General features: G+C 43.7%; 1 protein-coding gene across 1 annotated transcript in view; it reads right to left on the bottom strand.

The window, feature by feature from the left end:
* Slc4a4 (solute carrier family 4 member 4) overlaps positions 1-22,657 on the bottom strand; it is a 352,960-nt gene that overhangs the window by 276,456 nt on the left and 53,847 nt on the right. Inside the window, exon 3 of the mRNA XM_045161217.1 lies at positions 8,452-8,631. Coding sequence (XP_045017152.1) covers positions 8,452-8,631 — 180 coding nt within the window. The remainder of the gene's footprint in view (positions 1-8,451; positions 8,632-22,657) is intronic.

Consider the following 22,657-nt stretch of genomic DNA (forward strand, 5'->3'; position numbering starts at 1 on the left):
ACTAGTCTTTGGCTAAAAGAGGGGTTACATACATCAAATTCTCCCTAAATTAATAATGCTTATCCTATTTAAACTATGCTGACTTCACTCTTGGTTAGAGAATCTGTTCTTTTTCAGAAGGTAGCAAGACCAGAGGAGATAAACCACCCCTCACACTTCAGCCAAGCCACAGCTGAATCCACAGAGGAATTGGGGAGATGAGCAAGAGCGCTGCTTCCATGCTGAACCTGATAATCAGGTGAAGGAAGCAGACCCAGAGGATGCTCAACACCTACCAAAGCAGAGATCCAGAGACTCCTAAGAGCCCATCACTGAAGTAGACTTAAAAATCACCCACCATGGCTCAGGGAATTTTGAGAAAAGGGTTGGAAAGATGATAAGAGCCACAGGTTGAGACATCATGCCCAGAGATATTCCCTCCCCCTCCAAATAATTGACTACTGACTCCCACAAACCACACCCCACAGCCCCATGGGGAATACCTGCAACCCCACTGAGGAGCATCCCCAACATAATGGGAGCAGGGATGAGGGAAAAGAGGGTATCAACGCATGTATCCACACGAAACATCTTGTCAATAATAATAAACATTTTAAAATAGGGAACGAAAGGATAAAAAGAACGCCTCAGTCATCCCTGATGTACCATAATTAACGAACCTCACGATCATGAGCAGTGTCTTCTGCCTACTGCCCTCGCTCCTCGTCATGGACTACGAGCCCTACATGAGTGTCCACACAGGCAAGCTTACTCCAACTCTACAAGCTGTCTGGTTCTTTGCAGAATGTAATACTCAATACTACTTTACATGCCTATCTTTGCTCTTAGAGTTTCACATGTTTTCATGGGATAGAAGCTGGACATGGTGGTTCACACCTTTAATCCCAGCACTCGGGAGGCAGAGGTAGGAGGATTGCCATGAGTTTGAGGCCACCCTGAGACTCCATAGTGAATTCCAGGTCAGGCTGGGCCAGAGAGAGATCCTACCTTGGAAAAACCAAAATAAAAGAATATACAGAAGAGCACTTTTATTACCATTTTACCATTTTGAACTCATAGAAATTTTGAATTTTACTGATATTTAAATTAGCTCTTGCAAACCAAAGGTGTAGAGCTTTAGTGTAAGAAAAATTCACCTGCCTTCTCCCTGCTCATTTCACCATTACTCACAGTCACCCTGTGGGAGGGCTCTTGGTGACTTTTACTCTAATCACATTCCAGCAGAGACTTGGGTTTGGTAACAGCTTTTTCCTTTTCACCAAAATGGTTGTTAATAATGAGTAATTGCACACCCTTTCCTCTCCAATATTATTGTTTTGAAAAGACTATTTTAACCTAAAAAGTAACTTTGGACATTTAACTAACATCCTTTTAAAGGCTATACTACTATAGAGGTAGATAGAAAGTTCCCTGTGATTCTTCCCCTGCTACCAAGGACCCCAGCAACACCACTGCAGAGATGACACACCCAAAGGAGGTAAGTCACTGCCCTGGGCCTGGTAGTTCTGTGTGACGCAGTCAGCACAATGTAGGTAACACCAAGCATGGGCAAAACCTGAGAAAGCCCATGTACATTGGTATAAATGAATTAAAGAGGCCTCGCTAAGACAAGGTAAGCCTGTGATTTTCAGAAAGCTACTTAAAAGATTGAAAATAATAGAGTAAGCTCCAGCCCTCTGTCAATTTACTCAGAAACATCTAGGAACTGCAGTTAGGAACCTGTCATAAGCAACAAGGAGACTAAGTTTCTGTTTGTGTTTACAATTAGGGAGAGACTGGGTAGAAATGGCACTTGACATATCTGGCAACACTATCTGAAATAAGGGCGACCCTAAAAGCAGAAAACTCACTTAAATAAAAGGACATTATAGTAGGAATTCAAAAGAAGAGACAGCCACAAGAGGAAAACAAAGGACACAGTAAAGGGATGGTTAGGGAAGGAAAGGGACAGGAAAGAACTGAGGATCATTAAGATTTTGAATCTAGCCAGGCATGGTGGCGCACACCTTTAATCCCAGCACTTGGGAGGCAGAGGTAGGAGGATCACCGTGAGATCGAGGCCACCCTGAGACTCCATAGTGAATTCCAGGTCAGCCTGGGCTACAGTGAGACCCTACCTCTGAAAACCAAAAAAAAAAGATTTTGAATCTAGATGAGAGCAGAAACATGTGATTTCCCCACCTCCCCCATGTTCACAACACCTCTATAAAGTATGGTAATAACCATGTAAAACTCTTGCCCATTGGAAAGCTATTAAAAGAACCTTACACTCCTGCCACCAGACTGTGGTCATGGAAGGATTCTGGAGAATTTATTTATAGAGTCATGGTCTCTCACTCTAACTACTTCCACCCCAGCAGGTCACACTCACAAAGCCTTTGAATCCCTGGTGTTAAGAACCCATGTCCTTCAAAGGCTACCTCCTTCTATGTGAAAACCTTCCTAAACAGAATACCCTCCAAGGAGATCCTGCTAGGATCCTTCACTCCTCAAGGCACGTTCTGGACACACGGATGAGCACACCCTCAAGCTTCCTGCACTGCAAACTTTAACCCCAACCATAGGACGTGTCCTGCCTGCTGCTCAGGTGGTAATCATGTCTACGCTGCTTACTTCACTACAGAGTACTTCATGTCTTAAGGTCCACACACGGGTCTGGTTTTCCCCCTTTCCCACTCCAAGTCACAAGCTCCTTTTAGCCCTATGTACCCCAGCACCTGGAGTATACCAGAACCCTCTCATGAGTAGTTATAAATAGCAACAGCATCAACCCTCCCATGACACGGTAAACGCACTGTTCAGAACATCTCAAGGCATGATAAGATGTAATAACTATTGTAGTAGAAGAGCCAGTGGCAAGAGACAATGAACAGCGTAAGACCTGCCATTTGGAGGGCATGTTGGGGTGACTTCAGGAGAACTACATTTCAGAAAGTCAAGGCTCCCAAAGATATTTAAGAACTCAACTGGATAATAAGACAGAAGCCACTGTGACATCGTCATTTTAATAGCCACTAGACTCACAGGAATAAACAACAATTATCTGTACCACACAAAGCATAACACTGTTACACCAACTACCTCATTGCTGCCAAAAGCGTAACATTCAAAACACTTCTCCTTTCAGCACCACACTGCCTCGAATTCGCAGCTTGTGCTCCTCCCAGAAGCATGAGGAGGGAGCCAGGAAGACACCCTGTTCATGCAGGGCTGTGAAAGAGACCAACTCCATTTACGCAGAGTGTGGTAAGCAGGGCTCTTGCCCCTAGCAGTGTTCACACAAAAGAGCTCGCTCTGGCTGCCAGTTCTACCCCATGAGATCCTCCATTCCCTGGTCTTTTACACTTGCCAGCCAGTATCCAGACTGGTGCCCCTGGCAAGCTCAAACACTGGATTCAGGCTACTTCTCCCAAGAAGCCACGGGGAGCCAAGGGCCAGGCTGAGAGCAAAAGTGAAGGAATATTAATGGGAACTGGTGGCAGGGAAGGCTGGGCAGGCTTAAAGCACAGTGATTATGATGGGAGGAAACTCATGCCTGGCAGTGAAAACAGAGTCAAAGGCTGCGGCTTGGAAGCTCAAGAGGGAAGCTATCACTGTCCTTCGGATAACTGGAGATGTTATTCCCATCAAAAAGCCTTCTAGATTTGTACGTTTCTGCCTTCTCTTTGATCATGCTGTTCTCACTTTTGGTTAGAGAACCTTCTCTTTACAGATGCCAGTGAATACTGAGGAGCCCCAGTGCTCATCAAAATGACAAGAAAAGAAGCCGAGTGCTGAGCACTGGATGAGTCATCGCTGTCACACCTGCCATTGTCCAGGGAACGCTGCAGAGGCGGCGGTGCATGGGAGTGCCACTCTCACTGCTAGCCAGAGAGCCTTCTCTGTGGTTAGGGCAGTAGAAACTGAGGAGACTCAAAAGTCATCCACGTAGGCTGTTAAGAGCTCAACGCTAAAGAAGATTTCTATCCCCCCCTCCAAGGCTCAGAGAACTTTGCAGAAGAGGGGTAAAAATGTAAAAGCCACAGTATGGGAAGGAACACTACAGGGTGCTGTCTCCCAACATGAACAGACTGGCGCACCCATGACCCCACAGTGGTTACCAGCCCTCCCACAAGGCCACTGTGGTCCTGAGCCCATCAACAGTTTGAGGTGGAGGGCAGAGGAGGACAGAAGGAATGTGATAACAAAACACAGGAAGGACTGCCTTGCTAGAGTGTGTGCTCAGTGGAAAAGGGACGGAAGAGAGGGGACAGAAGAGGATAATGTGACAATAACACAGCCAAATTACAGTATGTTCCTATATTAAAGTTCTCATTTAAAAATAATAAAGGATAGTGGATGCTTTCTCCACAAGGTTCAGCCTGAAGCTTGTCACTGTGTGCATGCAATTGATGGGGACAAACAAGGTGAAGAGGGTGCTAACCAGAGCAGGGCTCACTTGATATTTGGGACACTAGGGCTCCATTCTTCCATCGTCCTTTCCAACAGATGAGGGAGCCTGGATGCAACAAGGCACAGTGACTTTCCAAGTTTACTGTGGTGGTCTGATATAGGATTCTGACTGACCCTAACGGCCCTGATGGGCCTTCTTTCCAATCAAGTTATACCACAAGGTCCCTTATGAAAAGGCAAAGTTTAAGATTTCAATTATTTTCTGATATAAAAGGCTTTTGTTCTCAGCCCTAAGTAAAAAAGTGCTCCCTCCTACTTCTACAAGGTGAAAAATAGACAAGAAGAAGAAGACAGCCTGGTTCCCCTGCATTTGTATTCCTCTGGTGGGAATGAAGTTTCTTCACTTGACACAGGTTCCAGAGTTTGCTCTCCTCCTGTATAACACTTCATTTGGGGGATATGTCAATGGCATGTAAATGAGAAAAAAAAAATCTTACTTTATGGTAGCAAAATTAAGGATAGTGCCTAAAAAAAAAAAAAATCATGCATGAAGAAAAAGTAGAAATGTACTGAGACGGTGTGAGGTCAGGCTGGGGGAGGACGCAGGGGTGTGTGCTGGGAAAGGGGAAGTCAAATGACATAACACCAAATATTCTTGGCTCTTGTGAAAAGCTATTCTGTTCAACTACCCGGAAGCCGCAAACAAAGCAGCTGCCCATTTCTCTGTTGCAGTTTCATGAACGGAGCTGGATCACCAACTGGCACCCATTGTCCATGCTTCGCAGGACAACGTTCACCAGCATAAACCCCTCAGTTCTGGTACACATCCGGAGACCTAGAAAACAATCCAAGGCTAAGCAAGGGCCTGTACGCAGCCAGCCAGTGCCATGCCACCCGGTGTGCAGAGCTGCATGTGGCAGGCAGCCAGTGCCTCCCCACACCTACTCAGGTCTAGCTTGTCTAGAAACACGCCGCACAGCAGACGCTCTGTGTGTGGCTTCTCACGCTCTGCCATCACAAAGCGGCCTGCAGCACTGGTATCATAGTCGAGGACACCAGCAAAAGGTGAGCAGCACAGGACAAAGCTATCCAGGGTGGGAGCCACGCTCTGTTTGCAGATCCCGGAAGCCATGGCCATTTCTCCTGCCACTTTGGGGGAGCCTCTACGGATGGCAGCTGCTAACTTGGGGAGGGGGGGTATACAGTGGAGGAGGTAAAAAGACTATTTTTAAGAAAGAGCACAATCTAACTTTTCTCTCCACCACCCACTCCACACCACCTCCTCATTCCCTTGTCTCTCCTCCTGCCTGCTCTTCTGGATCACTCCTCTGGGTCCCAAGCCTCGCTCTGTCCCTTGCTCACACACGCTTCTTTTCCCATCACCCCAGCGGTAGCACCAGCTCTGACCCATGCTGAGAAGAGCAGTGTTGGAAGGACTTGGGCTGCTGCTGAGCTCAGGGAGGGCAGGGAGCTAGCTGGCATCCTCCTCAAATCTCCAAATGTGTGAGAATCAAATACTTATCCACATTTTGTATACTTTATCTCAATGCCAGCATGATGGAGAAATAGAAAAAAAATCTCTGCTCTAAGCTAAATGAACCTGTTAATTATGTCATCTTCCTAATGTGTGTGTGAACACATGGCCAATTTCTCCTCAGGCCAGCTTTCATCATCCCATATCTCGTGAGTGTGGCTCCTGAAGCCGAGTTGCCAGATTCTGTTGAATCAGGAGCATCTTGAACGTACATGATGAATACCTGAGCCCTGTGGATACATTTCTTCCAGCAACTATGGCTACCAAGCAGCTCCACACTCGGTAGTCATCCACCCACACCAAAACACCACTTTGGCAATAGCTGAAATAATGAGGCATTTCCCAAAATGGAACAAAGTAGAGAAGTAGGAAGACAGTGTACAAGGCTTCAGTACAACAAAACTGGCTGGATATTAATCAAGAACGTAAGAGATGTTTTAGAACAATAAAAGTCATCCTTATGTTTTTTCTTCTCCGGTAATCCACTCAATTATTTGTCAATTAACATGCATAAAGCACATACTATGGGCCAGGCACTGTGCCAGGTACGGGGTCAGAGATTACAGTAAATAAGAAACTTAATCTTCACTATCTAGTCTCCACGCCAAGTAGCAGAGGAATGGACACCAGTTTCTAAGAGGACCTTTAAGACTTCATATTAAATGAAGGACTCACGCCAAATACCTCAAAGATGTATTGCAGTACCAATTACTGATCAACACACAAAACCAACCATAAAACACAAACTCACGAACAATAACTCTAGGATCATTGAACACTCAGTCCTTAGCAACCATCTCTCCTTGCTACAGGAACCTACAAAGGACACGCATGCTGCAGAGGGTGCGCCCTCAGAAAGAATTGCCTCATTTTACATATCATACTCCAGCTGGCCACTATGCATCACAGAGAGCAATAGCATTCCCTGAATGACACAGGCTCATCCTCAGTCTTTCTCATCTGAGTGTTACTAGCACTGTTTCCATTGTCCTTCCTAAAAGCTGATACATTATCACCTCAAAATCCCTTGGCCCATTTCCCTAGGAAAGCACCTCTCTCTTTTTAACAGTTAGTGATGGCACACTCTTCCTTTGTCTACAGGATGAGAAACATCTTCAAAAGAAAGAGACAAAAGACACAGATCTCACACATACTGGGCAGCACATCTCTTGGACACTGGCTCAGGTCCAGCCCAAAGAGAACCAGCAGGTAGAGATAAACCACTGCCATCCATTTGGAAGGAGAAACTATCCTTTTGCCTCAGACTATTAATTGTGATAGTTTTGTATGCATTTCAAAAACTTTGGGCAAAATAGCGACATTTTAGTTGATATGTCACAAAGCATCCTTTCAGAGAGGCTTCCATCGACAGTGCAAGGAAAAGAAGACAGCCTTTGCTGCCTGTTCTTTGTTCCCTCCTGGGCCTCACACTTACTCCGATACCTTTTCAGGTTGGTAGTCCATCTCCAAATTCTCCTCCAACATTGAACCCTCATTGGCGGCAGCCTGCATTCCTCCTCTTCGCAGAGCACTGGGCTAGCTACCCGGGCCACCTGCCCAGCTCCAACGGCTACACTAAAAGCCTGCCGTCACTGCATTTCATGCCCTCTTTGACTCTCTACATTCACTTTCAACACCCCTGGGCTGCTCATCCTAATTTGGCCTGTCATCACCTGTGATGACTGAACTTGATCCTCATCTGTGCCTCCCATGATGCATCTCATTGCAGGGTCTGCAGTTCTGCAACTGCAAAGAATGTGCAGGGCTTTGCCAGCCCAGAAGCTGCCGCTGAGTAACTCCTGTCGGGGAATCTTCCAAAACCAGAGCGTGTTCCTCATACACACATTCAGTCTCACTCCAGCCACCAGACTCCCCAGAGAACCGAAGAGTCTCCACACGTGAGAAACAAAAAGAGAACAGACACTTGGAAACCACGGTCAGTTCCATCACTTGAGCCGAGGGCAGTCTCTGATCTGCAGGTCTGTTCTCAACTACATGTGTGCACAATGCACCAGTCTACCGTAGTCAACACTTCCAGAGCTGTCTGCTGTACCTTTCTCTCCAAGCCACACAGTGCTTCTCCACTGATCTGTTTTTATTATTTTATGTTTTTTTAATATTTTATTTTTATTTATTTGACAGAGAAAGAGAGAGAGAGAATGGGCGTGCCAGGGCCTCCAGCCACTGCAATCGAATCTTGTCTTAATGCATTGTCTCAACAGAACATATTTCTAAGCAGACTCAACCCAAAGAGCTCTTTTGCCTATGGATTTCCGTAAACACCAGCAATAAACCTTGTACTGTCTCACTTATCATGACAGAGAATGCACAATTATGCCTGCACGTGGTCAGGTCTTTTCCCCTCGAGTCAGATCTTCTACACAAGCTCCAGCAAGCAGAAGGAGAAAGCTTAAGGACACTGTACATTGACCATCCCGGGATGCCTGCATTCTTCCACATGAGCCAGAATATTCCAGAAAGGACAGCAAGAAAGGCTGCAAGGGGCACAGGCCACCAGTACTCACTGAGAGGTTTGAGGATGCTGCTGCCACACTCGTCGGCGTTCTCCACGTCAGATTTGTCCGAGTAGTTCTCAGAGACTCGCTCCTTCTCCCTCCTCTCCTTGTGCCCCGTCCTCCTCTTGTGACGCCGCCTCCTCCGGTAGCTCTTGGGCACATGGACACCGATGTAGATGGTGTGGTGGCCTAAGAGAGGCACAAGTTACCGTCATTCCTGTTCATGTGATCTGCCACACACAACACACAAGACCCATGGGCCAGAGGAAAGGCCTGTGAACTCAATGCTTTCCAAGAATATTTGACAATCTCAAAAAAATCAAATTCCTGAAAGAAAAAAACAAAGAATTCCCTCTAAAATTTCAGTTAGCTACAATATAATTCCACTCATTGGCTGGCACTGGGGTCCTATGAGGGGGTATTCAAATTTCATTCTCCTAGACTACTTTTGTTTAGGGTTACCAAAGAATCCAAACCGGAAACCAGGAATCCTTGACTCTGGCCACATCTTTGCCATGAGTTAGTTATATGACCTCCTTAACCTCTCTGAAGCTCTGGCCCAGCTTGACAATGCCCAGAGGCGATTCCCAGCGAGAGCGAGAGGTCAGCCATGTGTGATTATGTTGACCAGGGCACTGAGAAAGGAGGCCTGGAGCTGCAAAACGAAGCCTCCAACAAAAGTTCAAAAAGTGCCCCCCTATAAGGTTTTACAGTGTAACTTTTTTTTTCTTTTTTACCCAATCAGCAGAACAGACACTTAGAACTGGGACAGACTGAGAAAAATGAGACATACTTGGAAAAGAGATTTAGAAATACTCAAATGTTCACACTAGGAAACAGCTAAAATGAATGTCAGCTACAGTGCCATTCTCATTTTTCTTTTTTCATTTCCAAAAATTTCTAAAAACTGGTTGTGGCAATGATAAAAATAAAACTCAACCCAGCAAAAATTTCCTTGAGGAGAAGGCATGCAGGAGGGAGCTGGTCAAGGGCTCTGGGAAGCTGCAGAACTGACGAGCGGGTGACTCTATGAAATCCGATGCCATGGAAAAGGGAATTTCAACTTCCACATCTTTCTTTTAATTGAGAAACTTTTACTTTCACTTTATAGGCAGCATAACTTCTGAACGTGGGAACCGTTTTGTTGTTATGTGAACACTTTTAATTGCAAATTAGATTATCTCATCTAAGAATTTCATTTCCCACTTCTAGAATTATTCCTTGATGACGCTCTACATTGCCGGAGATCATATCACATACCACACATGCACACAGAGTTCTGATACCAATTGCTGTGAGCTCCTTTCCACATAACTCATCAGGAGCAGATCAAAACCCCGCAACTCACAGGGCTGTTTTCTGAAATTAGCAGAGTTTATGGAATCACATGCTGCTTCAAGAAAAAGACTCCAGCTGAGGAATAAAGAACCCTAAGGGAATGGAGCAGTGTGCAGAAGAAAAAGCCAGCTGTTTGGAATGCAGCTCTAGGCAGCTCCCCAGGAAAGAGAAGCCCACCTCCAACACAACCTGAAACAGCAGCTCAGTCCGGCAGCGCTGCCGCGGCCTCCCTGGAGTGCATGTGTGCCAGTGAGAAATTTATCATGTCTAACCATTTGTAAGCAAACTGTTCTCATGGGAAAACTATATTATACTAGGAAGTAGGAAATGTCTCAGAAACAATGTGAATTAAGAAACAGTGTCAATTGTTTCCTGCGCTCTCGTTACTGAGGTGGTCCCACAGCCTTATCTCAACTTCAACAATACCAGTCAGTGGAGCCAACCAATTCCTTCAGCAAATCAAATGAACAAGGTTCAGTCGCCTTCACTCGGGAATTAGGAAAACACACACACACAAATTAAGAGGTATTTTTTTAAACTTTGCATTAAATATTTTTACATGGTATTTAGTAATGGCAACTAAGAAAAATGGTCAAACAGAATGCTCATTAAGCTGCATTAGTCATATTGATGTCATACAGAAAGGTATACTATACTAACAAATTGGTGGAGTACAACATTGTACTAGTCATTTTAAAGATGTTTTATATAGGCTGACAGGATCTTAAGGTAGCATTTCTGACTACAAAGTATTATTGTCAACCTGATGAAAAATGAAAAGCCATTTACAGACTAATTCTTCAAGCTCTAGAGGGGAACACACCTTAGTTTTGGAACCAAGTTAGAGTTGTCACTACAAAAATGGCGCCTTCTGCTTGCTTGATTGAAAGTCCTTACGGGGGCCCACCTTGTGCCCAGCCCTCCACTCCTCCTCCACACCTTCCGCGCTCCCCCCCCCCCCAGGTGGGGAGAACTGCAAATGTAAAGCTGCGCTCCCAGGGTGTTATGGGATCCAGCCGGGCAAGCAGAAATGTGAGTTCCTTTTGGTCTCAGGCATTCTTATCAGCTTACTGAGGTGTAGTTTACAAACCACAAACTTCATTTACGAGTATATTATGCAACAATTTTGGTACATTTACAGAGATGTGCAGTCTTCCTCATAATCCAACTCTAGAGCCTTTCCTATGAATCCAAAAAGATCACTCAGGCCCATTGGCAGACCCCTCAGTTCCCACTCCTGTCCCTGGCACCCACTCTTAAACACTTATATTCTTAAGCATGGTGTCAGGGAGCACAATTCTCTAGGAGTGCCAAGGCTATAAACTTTTTCTGTGGGCTCTTGGAGCCCTGGAATATGGAATATTCCCAGTGAGGAAGATATGGCCTCCCAGTAGGGTACCCAGGCAGTCATGGCTTAGCTGAACAACTTCAAACACAGCAGCTTTCTTCTCCTCTCACACGTTACAGGTAGCTAAACCTTTCCTTTTGCTCAGGTAGAGGAGAAGGAACATGATTCTAGGTTAAGAAAACCTGTAGGAGCTCACAGCTTCACCAATCACTGGTAACCTCACTTCAGCTTCTTTGCCCGTGAGAGGAGACAAACCTAACAGTCTTGGGAGGCCAGGTTGAGGCATGCTTTCACCAAAATATTAAAGAAGCTGTCTGGGCCAAGTAACAAGAACACCAAAAGTAAAAGAAACCAAGAAGGAATCATTCTTACTACCTCCGCAGAGCTCCTATCTTCCAATGGAAGGGAGCAGTGTCCCTGCTGGGAAGTCTGTTGTTGGCAAGAATACCACAGGTGAGTCCCAGTGTTCATTTTCATTAAGTACCTATCTGCCTGAGAGATAATCATGAAAATTGAGGGCTATTTTTAAATTATAACTCACAAAATGCAAGCTGTGGGAGAATTACAAAGTTTGAGAGTATAGTATTGTCCCTCGTGTAAAACCGTGCAAGAGTCTACAAAACAGTAAGATGCTCAAAGAACCAGAGGCAGTTCCCAGCTTAGAAAGGAATTTTTAGGCTCAAGAAAAAAAATAAAAATAAAAATTCTCTTATACAAATTTCATGGAAAACTACTTACAAAAATAATGAAAAGACAAATGGTAGAACTTTTCTAAACTAGCTATAATTCATACATGAGAGGGGATTCCTTTGAATGTTATTAAAATAAAGATTGTGTGCATGCTACTCAGGACCAAAAAGAGGTGCAACTGGAACCCACAGCCGGCAGTGTTCAGTTAGGCTTGTGGGCACAGGGCAGCACACCCTCCGTTTGGCAGTGGCCTCAGCGTCCTGTGTTCAAGTGAAGGCCCTACATGCCTTTCTCTGACAGATGCTGGGAGTTCCCAAGACACTCCGAGCATCTTGGGAATACTTCACAGTCCACACCACAGCCAACAGTGCCAGGAAGGACGTGTGGCTCAGCTGGCTGTCTCAGAAGGAGGGTCCCCTGCCAGTGGCCCCACCAGCTCCACTCCACTTGTAAGCAGGACGTACCAAGAAGCTCTCCCACCACACTGAGATACGGCCACCCTGAGCGCACACTTCTGATTATCGCCATGGCGTGTTCAGGCAAAGGAAGAAGTCTTACACTTGGAAACCCTGTCGCTCTTCAAGTTAAGGTGGCCTTCATAGAGATCTACTTTTGCTATCAAGCATGTTTCAGAACTGACTCTGTCTCAGATATGAATAGCAATGAGATCTGAATTCCTGTTTGATAGGGTGTTTTTTTTTTTAATTTTTCAAGGTAGGATTTCACTCTAGTTCAGGCTGTCCTGGAATTAACTATGTCCTCTCAGGGTGGCCTCAAACTCATGGCAATTCTCCTACCCCTGCCTCCCGAGTGCTGGGATTAAAGGTGTGCACCACCACACCTGGCTTGATAGGGTTTTTTGATATACACATTTATTTTATGACTCGTGTAACCAAATGTTTCATTCCTTATGTTGACTATAAAGAAAAGAGGACTGGAGAGATTACTTAGTGGTTAAGGCCCTTGCCTGCAAAGCCTAAGAACTCATGTTCAAATCTCCAGGTCCCATGCAGCCAGACACACAGTAATGCAAGCATGCAATGCCACACATGCACACAAGGGGGCGGACACATCTGGCATTTGTGTGCAGCAGGCTGACAGTCCTGGAACACACATTCTCTCTCCCTCTCTCAATAAAAATATTTAAAAAGAAAGAAATGAAATGAACAGTCAACCTGTAGTGGGTATATTGCTTCATGGTATGCATTATAAAATGCACTAACTTCTTTCTTCCCATTTTTCAACTATTATTTTTCACTTTGCCCTTAGGCTTTTTGGAAGGTAGCAATATATCATTTTTTTTAACTTGAGATTTCAGCATTGTGTGCTAGCTAAAGGATCACCAAAGGACAAGAAAAAAAATTGCCTGTAAATTTACCTTTTTCCACATCCCATCATCCCCCAGCCTCCCACATACAGCTCTACTTTAACACCGAGGGTTGTTCCAAATCTGGTTTTTAGACTACATTGTTGCTCTTTCTATAGCCAGCTAAATTCCTGTCCTTTCCAGTTTGCAGCAAAGGCTCCACATAGGAGGCACTTCATATCCTTCGTTCAGAGCTAATCAGCAACATTCCTAAAACGTAAGCTAAATACCACCTTCTCTGGCTCATCTACAGAAACCTGGCTTTATGCCAAGATGCCCAAAACATGTTGGGAGCTATTGCCAAGGGGAATGTAAGGAAGCAAAGTTAAGGCAGATATACTATTTTTTAACTGTGAAAAGAAAAATATAGAGGAAGAAGCAAAGATCCTAGGTGAGGGCTTGATCATGAAGAATGATACAAAGATGTTACAAACACCTCAGTTTGAAGTACATGCATAAGAAAGTTTAGAACCCAGTGCCAAGTCCAGACACTCTGGAGGACGTATGCTCAGTGCCTACACAATGAGAAATAGACTGTATGTTGTGATCTTCTGATTAAAGTGCAAATAAATTGTTAGTTTAGTGTGTGCAAATCCAGAAGTGCCCATGGGCAGCTCCAATAAGATATCATCACACTAACATTGTTAATTTACTGGGGTACAAAATACCAGCTCATGAAAAGAAAATCCCCCTGCAGAAACCATGATGTAATTTTGCAGTTAACAGGGAGTAAGTCAGCCCTTTATGAAATGTTTGGATGAGGGTCCAGACTTTAAATACATATTATGCCCCAGGACAAAGGATGGTTTCTATTTTTATATTTTATATAGGGGAAATTTTTAATAACAGATAATTATATATAATTTACTTAGAAATAATTTTGAATACCAATGAGCAGTTTATTTTATTAAGGCAACCAATTATACTTAGGTTGAAGCACATAAGTAAATAGATAGTAAATGTGATTTTTAGAAGAAAAAAAGGAAGCATTTTTCTTCCCACTAAACTATATGGGAATTTTATACATTGAAAGATGCCCAGAAATCCTAAAGCCAGCTGATCTTCCCCAAATAGGACTGATAAGAAATTTCAATTGTTAGCTGGTGTTTACTAAGCCCAGAACTTTTAATATTTAATGATAATTATAACAATCCCTGGCAAAAACAGAAAATATCACGTAGAGGAAGCAGGCTTGTGTTTCTTAGACAGACATCTATCCATCCTTGTTACCAACAGCTCACTTCAGCCAGAGTTCTACTCAGTGTTCTACAAAGGTGAAGACCCCCAGCGGCAAGGTAACACAGCTTCCTCTGTGTTCTCCACCACTAGGTGCTGATAAGAGGCATAATTGGCTGAATCAGTAAATTTTCTCAAACAACTATAATTTTATCATGCCAGCGGTCACGCATTACTTTAATCTCTCTAAGCTAGGAAAACAAGACTTTCCCCTTGAAGGGACTTTGGTGACCTGACTTAATGAATCAACAAAGCTGAAATTCACCAGATACTAACTGTAGTTCCTAAAGTCCAAAAGGCAAAGGAAGGCTGGTAGTAGACAGAATGGAAGTTGCCCATGCATCTTCATTCCTCGGGACCCCAGGATTTGCTGGGCCTGAATGTTCAGTACCGATGCAGACAGAATCCACCTGGGAGCCAAACTCAGAGAACTGACAGTTCCCATTTATTTCTCCTGTGTTCACCACTTGCACAGTGGAACAGGAAGCAGAGTTGGAAGACAGTTAAAACAACAGCTAATCCAACAGTCATTGACAATTGGATTTGCAATGGTAGCCACCAAGGCAGCCAGAAACACAGAAATGCACACATTCATACTCTCATTCCAAACACATTGTCCACCTCTGACCCAATTATGGCTTCTCCATTTGCAGTGGCTTAAGCCTGGCTGGGCAGTAGAAAGAATAGTCTTTGGTTACTATATACATATGATCCACAACATAGTCAATGCACTCATGGCTAATCCCATATAAAATATTCCATATTATTTCACATGATCCCCTTCTCTCACATTCTGCATACAGGTAGATGAGATTTTAAAAAAAAAGAAACCAACAGTCACCAAGAGCCTTCCCCTTCCTCCTTTCTCACTACTATGCTAGCCACCCCCCCCCCCATTGTGGTGCTTTGATTCGGGTGACTCCAAAAACTATGTGTTTTGAATACTAGGCCCCCAGCTGGTGGCAATTTGGAAATGGGAGCCTCCTGGAGGCACTGTACTGTTGGGGGCAGGCTTATGGGTGTTATAGCCTGCTTCCCTTTCCAGTGTTGGCAATCCCCGTGGCTGCTGGTGTCCACCTAATGTTGGCCAGGAGGTGATGTCCATCCTCTGCTCATGCCACATTTTCCCCTGACATCATGAAGCTTCCTCTTGAGTCAATAAGCCAGAACAAACCCTTTCCTCCCACCAGCTGCTCTTGGCCAGGTGTTTTCTGCCAGCAACGAGAACCTGACCGCAACACCCATCGCTCCTCCCACCCAACATCACCTATAAGAACCCAGCCAAAGTCCAATAAGGATGTGACGACAATGGAATTCTATACAGCAGTAAGAAAAAATGACATAAAGAAATTTGAGGAAAAATGGTTGAACCTGGAACAGATCATTCTCAGCGAACTTACCCAATCACAGAAAAAAAAATCGACACATAGTCTCACTCATCTGCAACACCTAACCTGAATCTGCCCAAGATGCCTTACATACCCAGCAAGCACCTCATGGACTAGACAATAAGATGGATGGGAGGGCGGGGAGGGAATCAAAGGGTGGAAAACAGTAATCCGGACCCAAACGGCAATGGTACCATAAAATTCTACTTCCTAAAAGACAGACCAAATGGCTGAACCTTCACTAGACCCTTTCAGGAAACACCTGAACCACAAGACACTGGAGAGGGTAGGATCAAGACTGACCTAAATCTCCTACATCTTCCCTCCCTCCCTCCCCCCCCTCCCCTCTATCTCTCTCCTCTCTAACTCTTGTATATTAGTTATCTTTTTCCTCAGTTTCTTAGTGGACACTGACCTGTAACCCCCACTTCCAGCTTGGGCCTACCATCCACAATGAGCTTTTGATCAGAGAAACCTACAAGGTTTCCCAAAACAATGACAGACTTCTGTCAGAGTACTTGATGACCCACCAAAGGCCAGTGGTAAGACCCTATTGCTGAAGACTCCATACGCAGCTGATGCGTAAAATGGAAGGACATGGCTGGAAGCCAGGAGAGAGTCAGTCCCCAGACAGTCAGCGTGTCTAGTGCCAGAAGGCGCTACATAGGCGACTGGGGGAAATGACCAAGATCTGTCCAAGCAACACATTGTTTAACCTAATTAGCAACAAATAACCGGATGTGATGCCCACACAAGTGCAATAGTGGTACACAGCCATGGTGAGGAATCAATTGCTCTTGATTTGGCTAATTGATCCACTCAGTGGTACTAGACCCATAGCTGGAGCTGGGAAACAAGTCAGAACCATACCCAAACACAAGCCCACTCTCCAATATCAAGCTACCATCAATCATGGGGTATAAGAGGGCCTAAACCTACCATACTGTCTATCAAAAAAGTAAGTGTTATCTCAATTTTCCAGGTGCTAACTTACTCTCCATTGGAGAATCTGCTTCTCTTTTCCAGATAGATGCAGATCCTAAGAAGAGAGCTGCCCCAACATACCTCAAAAGGGGCCCAACTGAAACTAAGGACAACTGGCAAAATAAGCAAGGGTGATGTTTTCCTGTGAACCGGATACCAGCACAAAGGGGAAGGAGACCAACGCAGAGAAAAATCAACTCCTACCAAATCAGAGAGCCAGAGCCTCAGAGGCCCCCAACACCTCAGCACTGAAGCAGACCAAAAATGAACCCAACATGGCTCAGGGAAATTTTGCGGAAGAGGGGGCGGAAAGAATGTCAGAGTCACATGTTGGGTCATGATATGCAGAGACATTTATCATAACAATAACTGGGGGCTAACTCCACAATGCACGACCCATTTTCATTAACAAGGAGGGTCTAATGGGAGGGGGTAGATCACAGATGAGCCTAAATAATGGTACCAAACTGCCTGTATTTACTGAAAAGAAAACTAATAAATTAAATTTTAAAAAAAGTAATCAAAAAAAAAAAAAGTAAGGATGTGACGATGTGCCCTTTCAAATTAACAACTACCTACAAGGGAAAAGTAGGCCTTGAGATTCTCTGAAAATATTTTTATAGTCACAGAATGGCAAATTTAAATACACAACTGTTAGCCCCATAACCTACCCCCAAGTATGAAGACATTCTTACTGAGAATGGATCCTCCCACTATCACCAGGTATTATTTGAGTGATGGAGTTGGCCAGGCCAGCATAGTCTTGCTTACCTTTCCAAAAGCCTTCCCAACACCTTTTTCCAGATCTTTCTATGTCCTGTTTGTTCTTTAAGCTGCTGCTTCTAATTCTGACTCACTTCCCTGTCTAAAGTTCTCTCCCCTTCATGGAGAACAGGCCCTGGGAAAGGCTTTGTCCTTGTTACTCCCATGTGGCCTGGAGCAAAATGCTTTTCACCTCCCCTCTCTCTCCTTCTCCCTCTCCCCTCATCTAAACATTGGTAAGGTGGAAACTGTGAGCTAGATTCTCTCTGGGACATCCTAAAAGATCCCAGTCTGTTAAATGGTCCAGTACAAAGGGGCACACTGTGAAAAGGCTCAAAGATTTCCACCACCACTTCTTGGGATACCCAGGCACTCATGCTGCTGAGAATGGCCACCATCTTTCCTGCCTGCCAGATCCACTGGGTGCTTCTCTGCCTTCATTTTACCTGGCAGCTTTCTGCACGGTTGGTCCTGGCTCCCTGTGGAAACATCTCTGGGCTTTTCTTTTTGTTGTTCTACTTGCTTCTGCATGAGCTTCTTTGTATCTAAACACTGGCACTCGGGCCATGCCAGTCCTCTTCTCAATGAATTCTGGCACCCAGCTCCTGTCACCCATTCCCAGGCGGACTGCCACATAGGCTACAGAGTGAATTCTAGTCCAGCCTGGACTATAACCTGAGACCCTGTCTCAAAAACAGACAGATGATGATGATGATAGATGATAGATTGAAGATAGATAGTAGATAGGTGACAGACAAGCAGATAGATGATTAGATAGATAGATATGGATTAGATATAGATAGAAAAGAAAAAGAAAAAAAGCTACATCCTACCAGGCCACTCTCTAACTTCATTAGTAACATTCTGTGTTTCTCCAATGGGCCTATCTCTTTCTTCACTCTAGATCTGCAGACATGCTTGTCTGGAATGTCCCTCATTCTTCCTTTAGCCAATTCTGTTTACCCTTTTGTTCTCAACTTAATGTTACTTTATGGAATATATATTCCCTAGGCTCTCTGGGTAAACTCGCCCACATATATGATACAATACATCACTTTTATGTTCTTAGGTGATGGTTATCTTGTTTGGCTAAAATATTCATTGTTACCCAAAGCTGGAATATGTTTTTACATTCAAGGATATATGTGAATCTGCAGGGGTAACATATCAGAACTTACACCTTCAATTGTTTTGCCATTTCTTAGGCTTCAAAGAGAGTACCAGTCAGTGAGAAGAGCCGACGTGAACCCTGCTGGAGCTTGAATGTGAAGTGTCTCCATCGGCTCAGGAGTTCAAACACTTAGTCCTCATTGGTGCCACTGCTTGGGAAAGCTGTGGAATCTCCAGGAGGAGGAGCCTTGCTGGAGAAAATGGCTTGCTGAGGGTCAGCCTCAAAGTTGTAAAGCCCAACCCTACTTCCTGTTTCTCCTCTCTTCCTGACCCTAGAAGCAAGAGGACCAGGCAGCCTCCTAACCCTGAGACCGTGCCTTCCTTATCAGGACAGAACACATCTTCTCAAAACTATAAACTAGATGAATTCTCTCCTTCCTTAAACTGCTTTCCATCAGGTACTTAGTCACAGCCATGAATAAAGTAATGTAAGTATTAATCAACTAATTTTTTCATTACTAGATATCAACATTTCAATTTTAGTCTAATTTCACAGTTACAGCATCCACTGGTGAGAAAGTTGAGCATAACAATAAATTTCACATAAGGACTATATCCAAGGGAGATAATATCTTAAATTTATAAAGTTTATCCTGAAAATTTCAAATGTCTTTACTTACATTTACAGCAAACGAAGGGCTAGAATTAGTAAATTCACTTCTTTTTTTTTTTTTTTAAACTGATATTTTGGTTGGGTATGGTGGTGTATGCCTTTAATCCCAGCACTTGGGAGGCAGAGGTAAGAGGCTCACCATGAATTTGAGGCCACCCTGAGACTACATAGTAGATTTCAGATCAGCCTGGGTTAAAGTGAGACACTCTACCTCGAAAAAACAAAACAAAAGCATGATATTTGAAAAATAAGTAATTTATAATGGTTTACTGAAAATGGCAAGGTATTTGTCAGTTATGACTTGAGACACCACAGAGCATCTCTAGCTGCAACAAAGGAGGTAGGCTATTACCTGCACTTTGCAGGAAGTAACCATACCCAGAGGAGGGTGATCCACCTCATGTCACCCAGGAAGACAGTGACATCCAGGAATAGAAACACGTCCTCTACAGAGACTCCTGGTACACCACCAGGTCCTCTGCAGTACAGCATGGGCTGAGTCAAAGCAAGTGAGAGCCTGAACAATCAGATACTGATCTAATTTCCCAGATCCATGTGTCCACTGGATTCAATTACAAGCTTTCATTCTACATCAAAGACATTTCCCTTATTCTGCAATACAGATAGAATTTCTTGTTGAAACTTTAATAGTCAACAGAGGACTTGGGTGAAGACTCTACCAATTTATAAGTATATAATTCTGGACTTCTAAAACAGATTTATGGGCTAATATTACTAAAATTCAAATCCTGTTTTTCATTCCACAAATTTTTGCCTGGCAAAAGTGATTGAACATTCTGCCCTGAAAATATTCAGTAAAATGATAATCCTTGGAAGTTAAGTAGAATCTGTTCTTTCAAAATCAACAGAGTGTAAGGAAAGGTGAAGTCATTGTATATATTGCACAGAAGACAGCTGCCTTCTAATTCCAGTTCTACGGAAAGGTAAAAGCAATTACCAGACTTGAAAGCATTTTCAGCTATTCACACAGTAGAATTATTTAAGTTATCTATACTGCTGATTCAATGGGCATCACTCACCACCCTCACCACCTTCACTCCCGTCCCACCTGGCAGGCAGCAGTGAGGGATGTAGTGTTCAGAACCTCCGGTGAACTCCTGCACCACAAGTGCTCGCCTCGGTCCTCAAAGTGGTGTTAGCCCAAAGAATAAAACGAGAGCTGCGGAGATGGCTCAGGGATGAAAGGCACTTGCTTCCAAAGCTTGCTGGACTGGGTTCAATTCCTGGGTACCCAAGTAAAGTAGATGCACACAGTGGGGCATGCGTCTAGAGATCATTTGCAGTAGCAAGAGGCCATGGCATGTCCATATTCACTCTCTCTCTCTTTATTCTCTGTCCTCTCTCTCTCCCCCCCCCCTCTCCATTTCAATTAAATAAAAATATAACAAAAGGGTAAAATAAAATATCATCAAGTTCACACAGAAGCAAAGATCTTTAACTGATCTTTATTTTAGTCTTGCTCTGCTCACACTTATCAGGCCCAGCTTCTAATTCCCTCAATAATTTGGACTCTTGTGATGATAAAAATGGAGTATTTAGCTCAGCCTAGAATATACAGCATTTCTACACTGCTGCATTATCTCATTTAACTGACACTTAAATTATACAGTGGACCATAGGCTGCAAAATGATTCTAGTCTATGCTACACTCTATACATGTTTTTATATACTTATATACACATATTATCCTCTTGTATCATTCTCATTAAATATAACATACTTGAATCTGTTTTCCAGAAGAAATACTATTAGGTCTCATTAATGAGAACACAGGCAAGCATTTCACCCTGTGTACAATTACAGTTGAATGTGACTCTTCTTGGAAAAGAAGACAGCTTAGTAAATTAAGGACAATGTATGTAAAAGCAATCTAAGAAAATTAGATTTGTATCCAGATCTCAAAGGGAAATAAAATAAGTCCAAAGAGAAATAGACAAAAGCCCTTGGGAAATCTCACTTGGGCATTCTGGCTCCCCCTTCCCAATGCCAAAAACAGTAAAGAAGTATGACTGGGAAAGAGAGGTTTGATGTTGGAAGAAATGAGTTAAGAAAATCAAAAAATAAAGCAGTGAGGGCTACTAGAATTTTTGGAATGATGATAATAATTAAAATTTATTGATAATTCTATATGAATCAAATAAATAGCACAGAGTAGTATCATGCCAGGTACTTCTTAATGGTTCAGCAGCAACACTGTTTGGGACACTTATCAATTATGGTAAGTGGAATGGTCTTTGTTCTCATTTTAAAGAGGAAGGACCAAAAATTCAAGCTGTCTGTGGCTTCCTTCACTTAAGCAATGATTCAGCAATGGAATACGTTAGGGGGGGGGGTTATTCTCAAAAGGATGCTTAGACACTCTTTTACAATGCCTGAGTAAGACATCTGTCTCACTAGCATGGTCAGAGAAAGTTTCTGAAATGCAGTTCAGTCTCCAGGCAAAATTGCTGCAAGGGCCTCATTTCAGAATGGCCAAATTCTTGCACAACATACAGTTCTAAGTTCAATTTGTTAAGGCTTATTGCCATGAAAACGTGTGGACACCTAGGACAGTAAGTGGCTTCAAGAGAGCATTAGCCCATGATATCTTAAAAGGAGTTTTCCACAGTTAGAAAACTCCAGAAAGCATTTCTTAAACATATGGAGCTACCCTCAGAATTCCTTAACGAGGAAGAGATCTACATAAAAAATTTCCCTTTACTGACACAGCAGGAGGTGTCAGGCAGCTACTGAGCTAAGGACTGCTAGCTTTAGGGCCTCCAGGGAGCCTTCAGCTGAGGCCAAAGGAGAGAGGCATTGAGAAAGATCTGCAGGGCTCATCCTGCTGGGGGCGGGTAGAACCAAGTGGATCCTCAAGCATCAACCTTTAAAAGCTTTTCTATGTTGCTGTAAAGTTTTCCAACGTGGGGATGCATTGTTTCTGTTAAGAAGGCTTTTCCTTCAGCAGTATTTGCCTGAGTGTTTCCTCTGTACACACTGTTTTCTGAGCAATTACAGAGAACGGCAGAGAAGAGGTCAGCAAAATGCAACCGGACACTTAAATCCAATGCTCAGAATAGGCCTGGCCTGGCTCCTCCCTTCTCATCCGATAGGTTTTCATTCAGTCCCCAGCCATCATGGCTCTGACCCCTGTAACTATGAACAAATGTCTACCGTATCGCCCTTTCTCTTTAGGATACCACCTCTCCAGTGTACATGAATATCTCATCGTAGCATCTATCCTGTCATGGAAAATGGACTGTAGTTGTTATGACTTCATGTCTGTGAAATGTTGAGGTCCTGACCTCCGGAAAGACAAA

The sequence above is a fragment of the Jaculus jaculus genome, chromosome 11, assembly GCF_020740685.1.
Source record: "Jaculus jaculus isolate mJacJac1 chromosome 11, mJacJac1.mat.Y.cur, whole genome shotgun sequence".
Lineage (NCBI taxonomy): Eukaryota > Metazoa > Chordata > Mammalia > Rodentia > Dipodidae > Jaculus > Jaculus jaculus.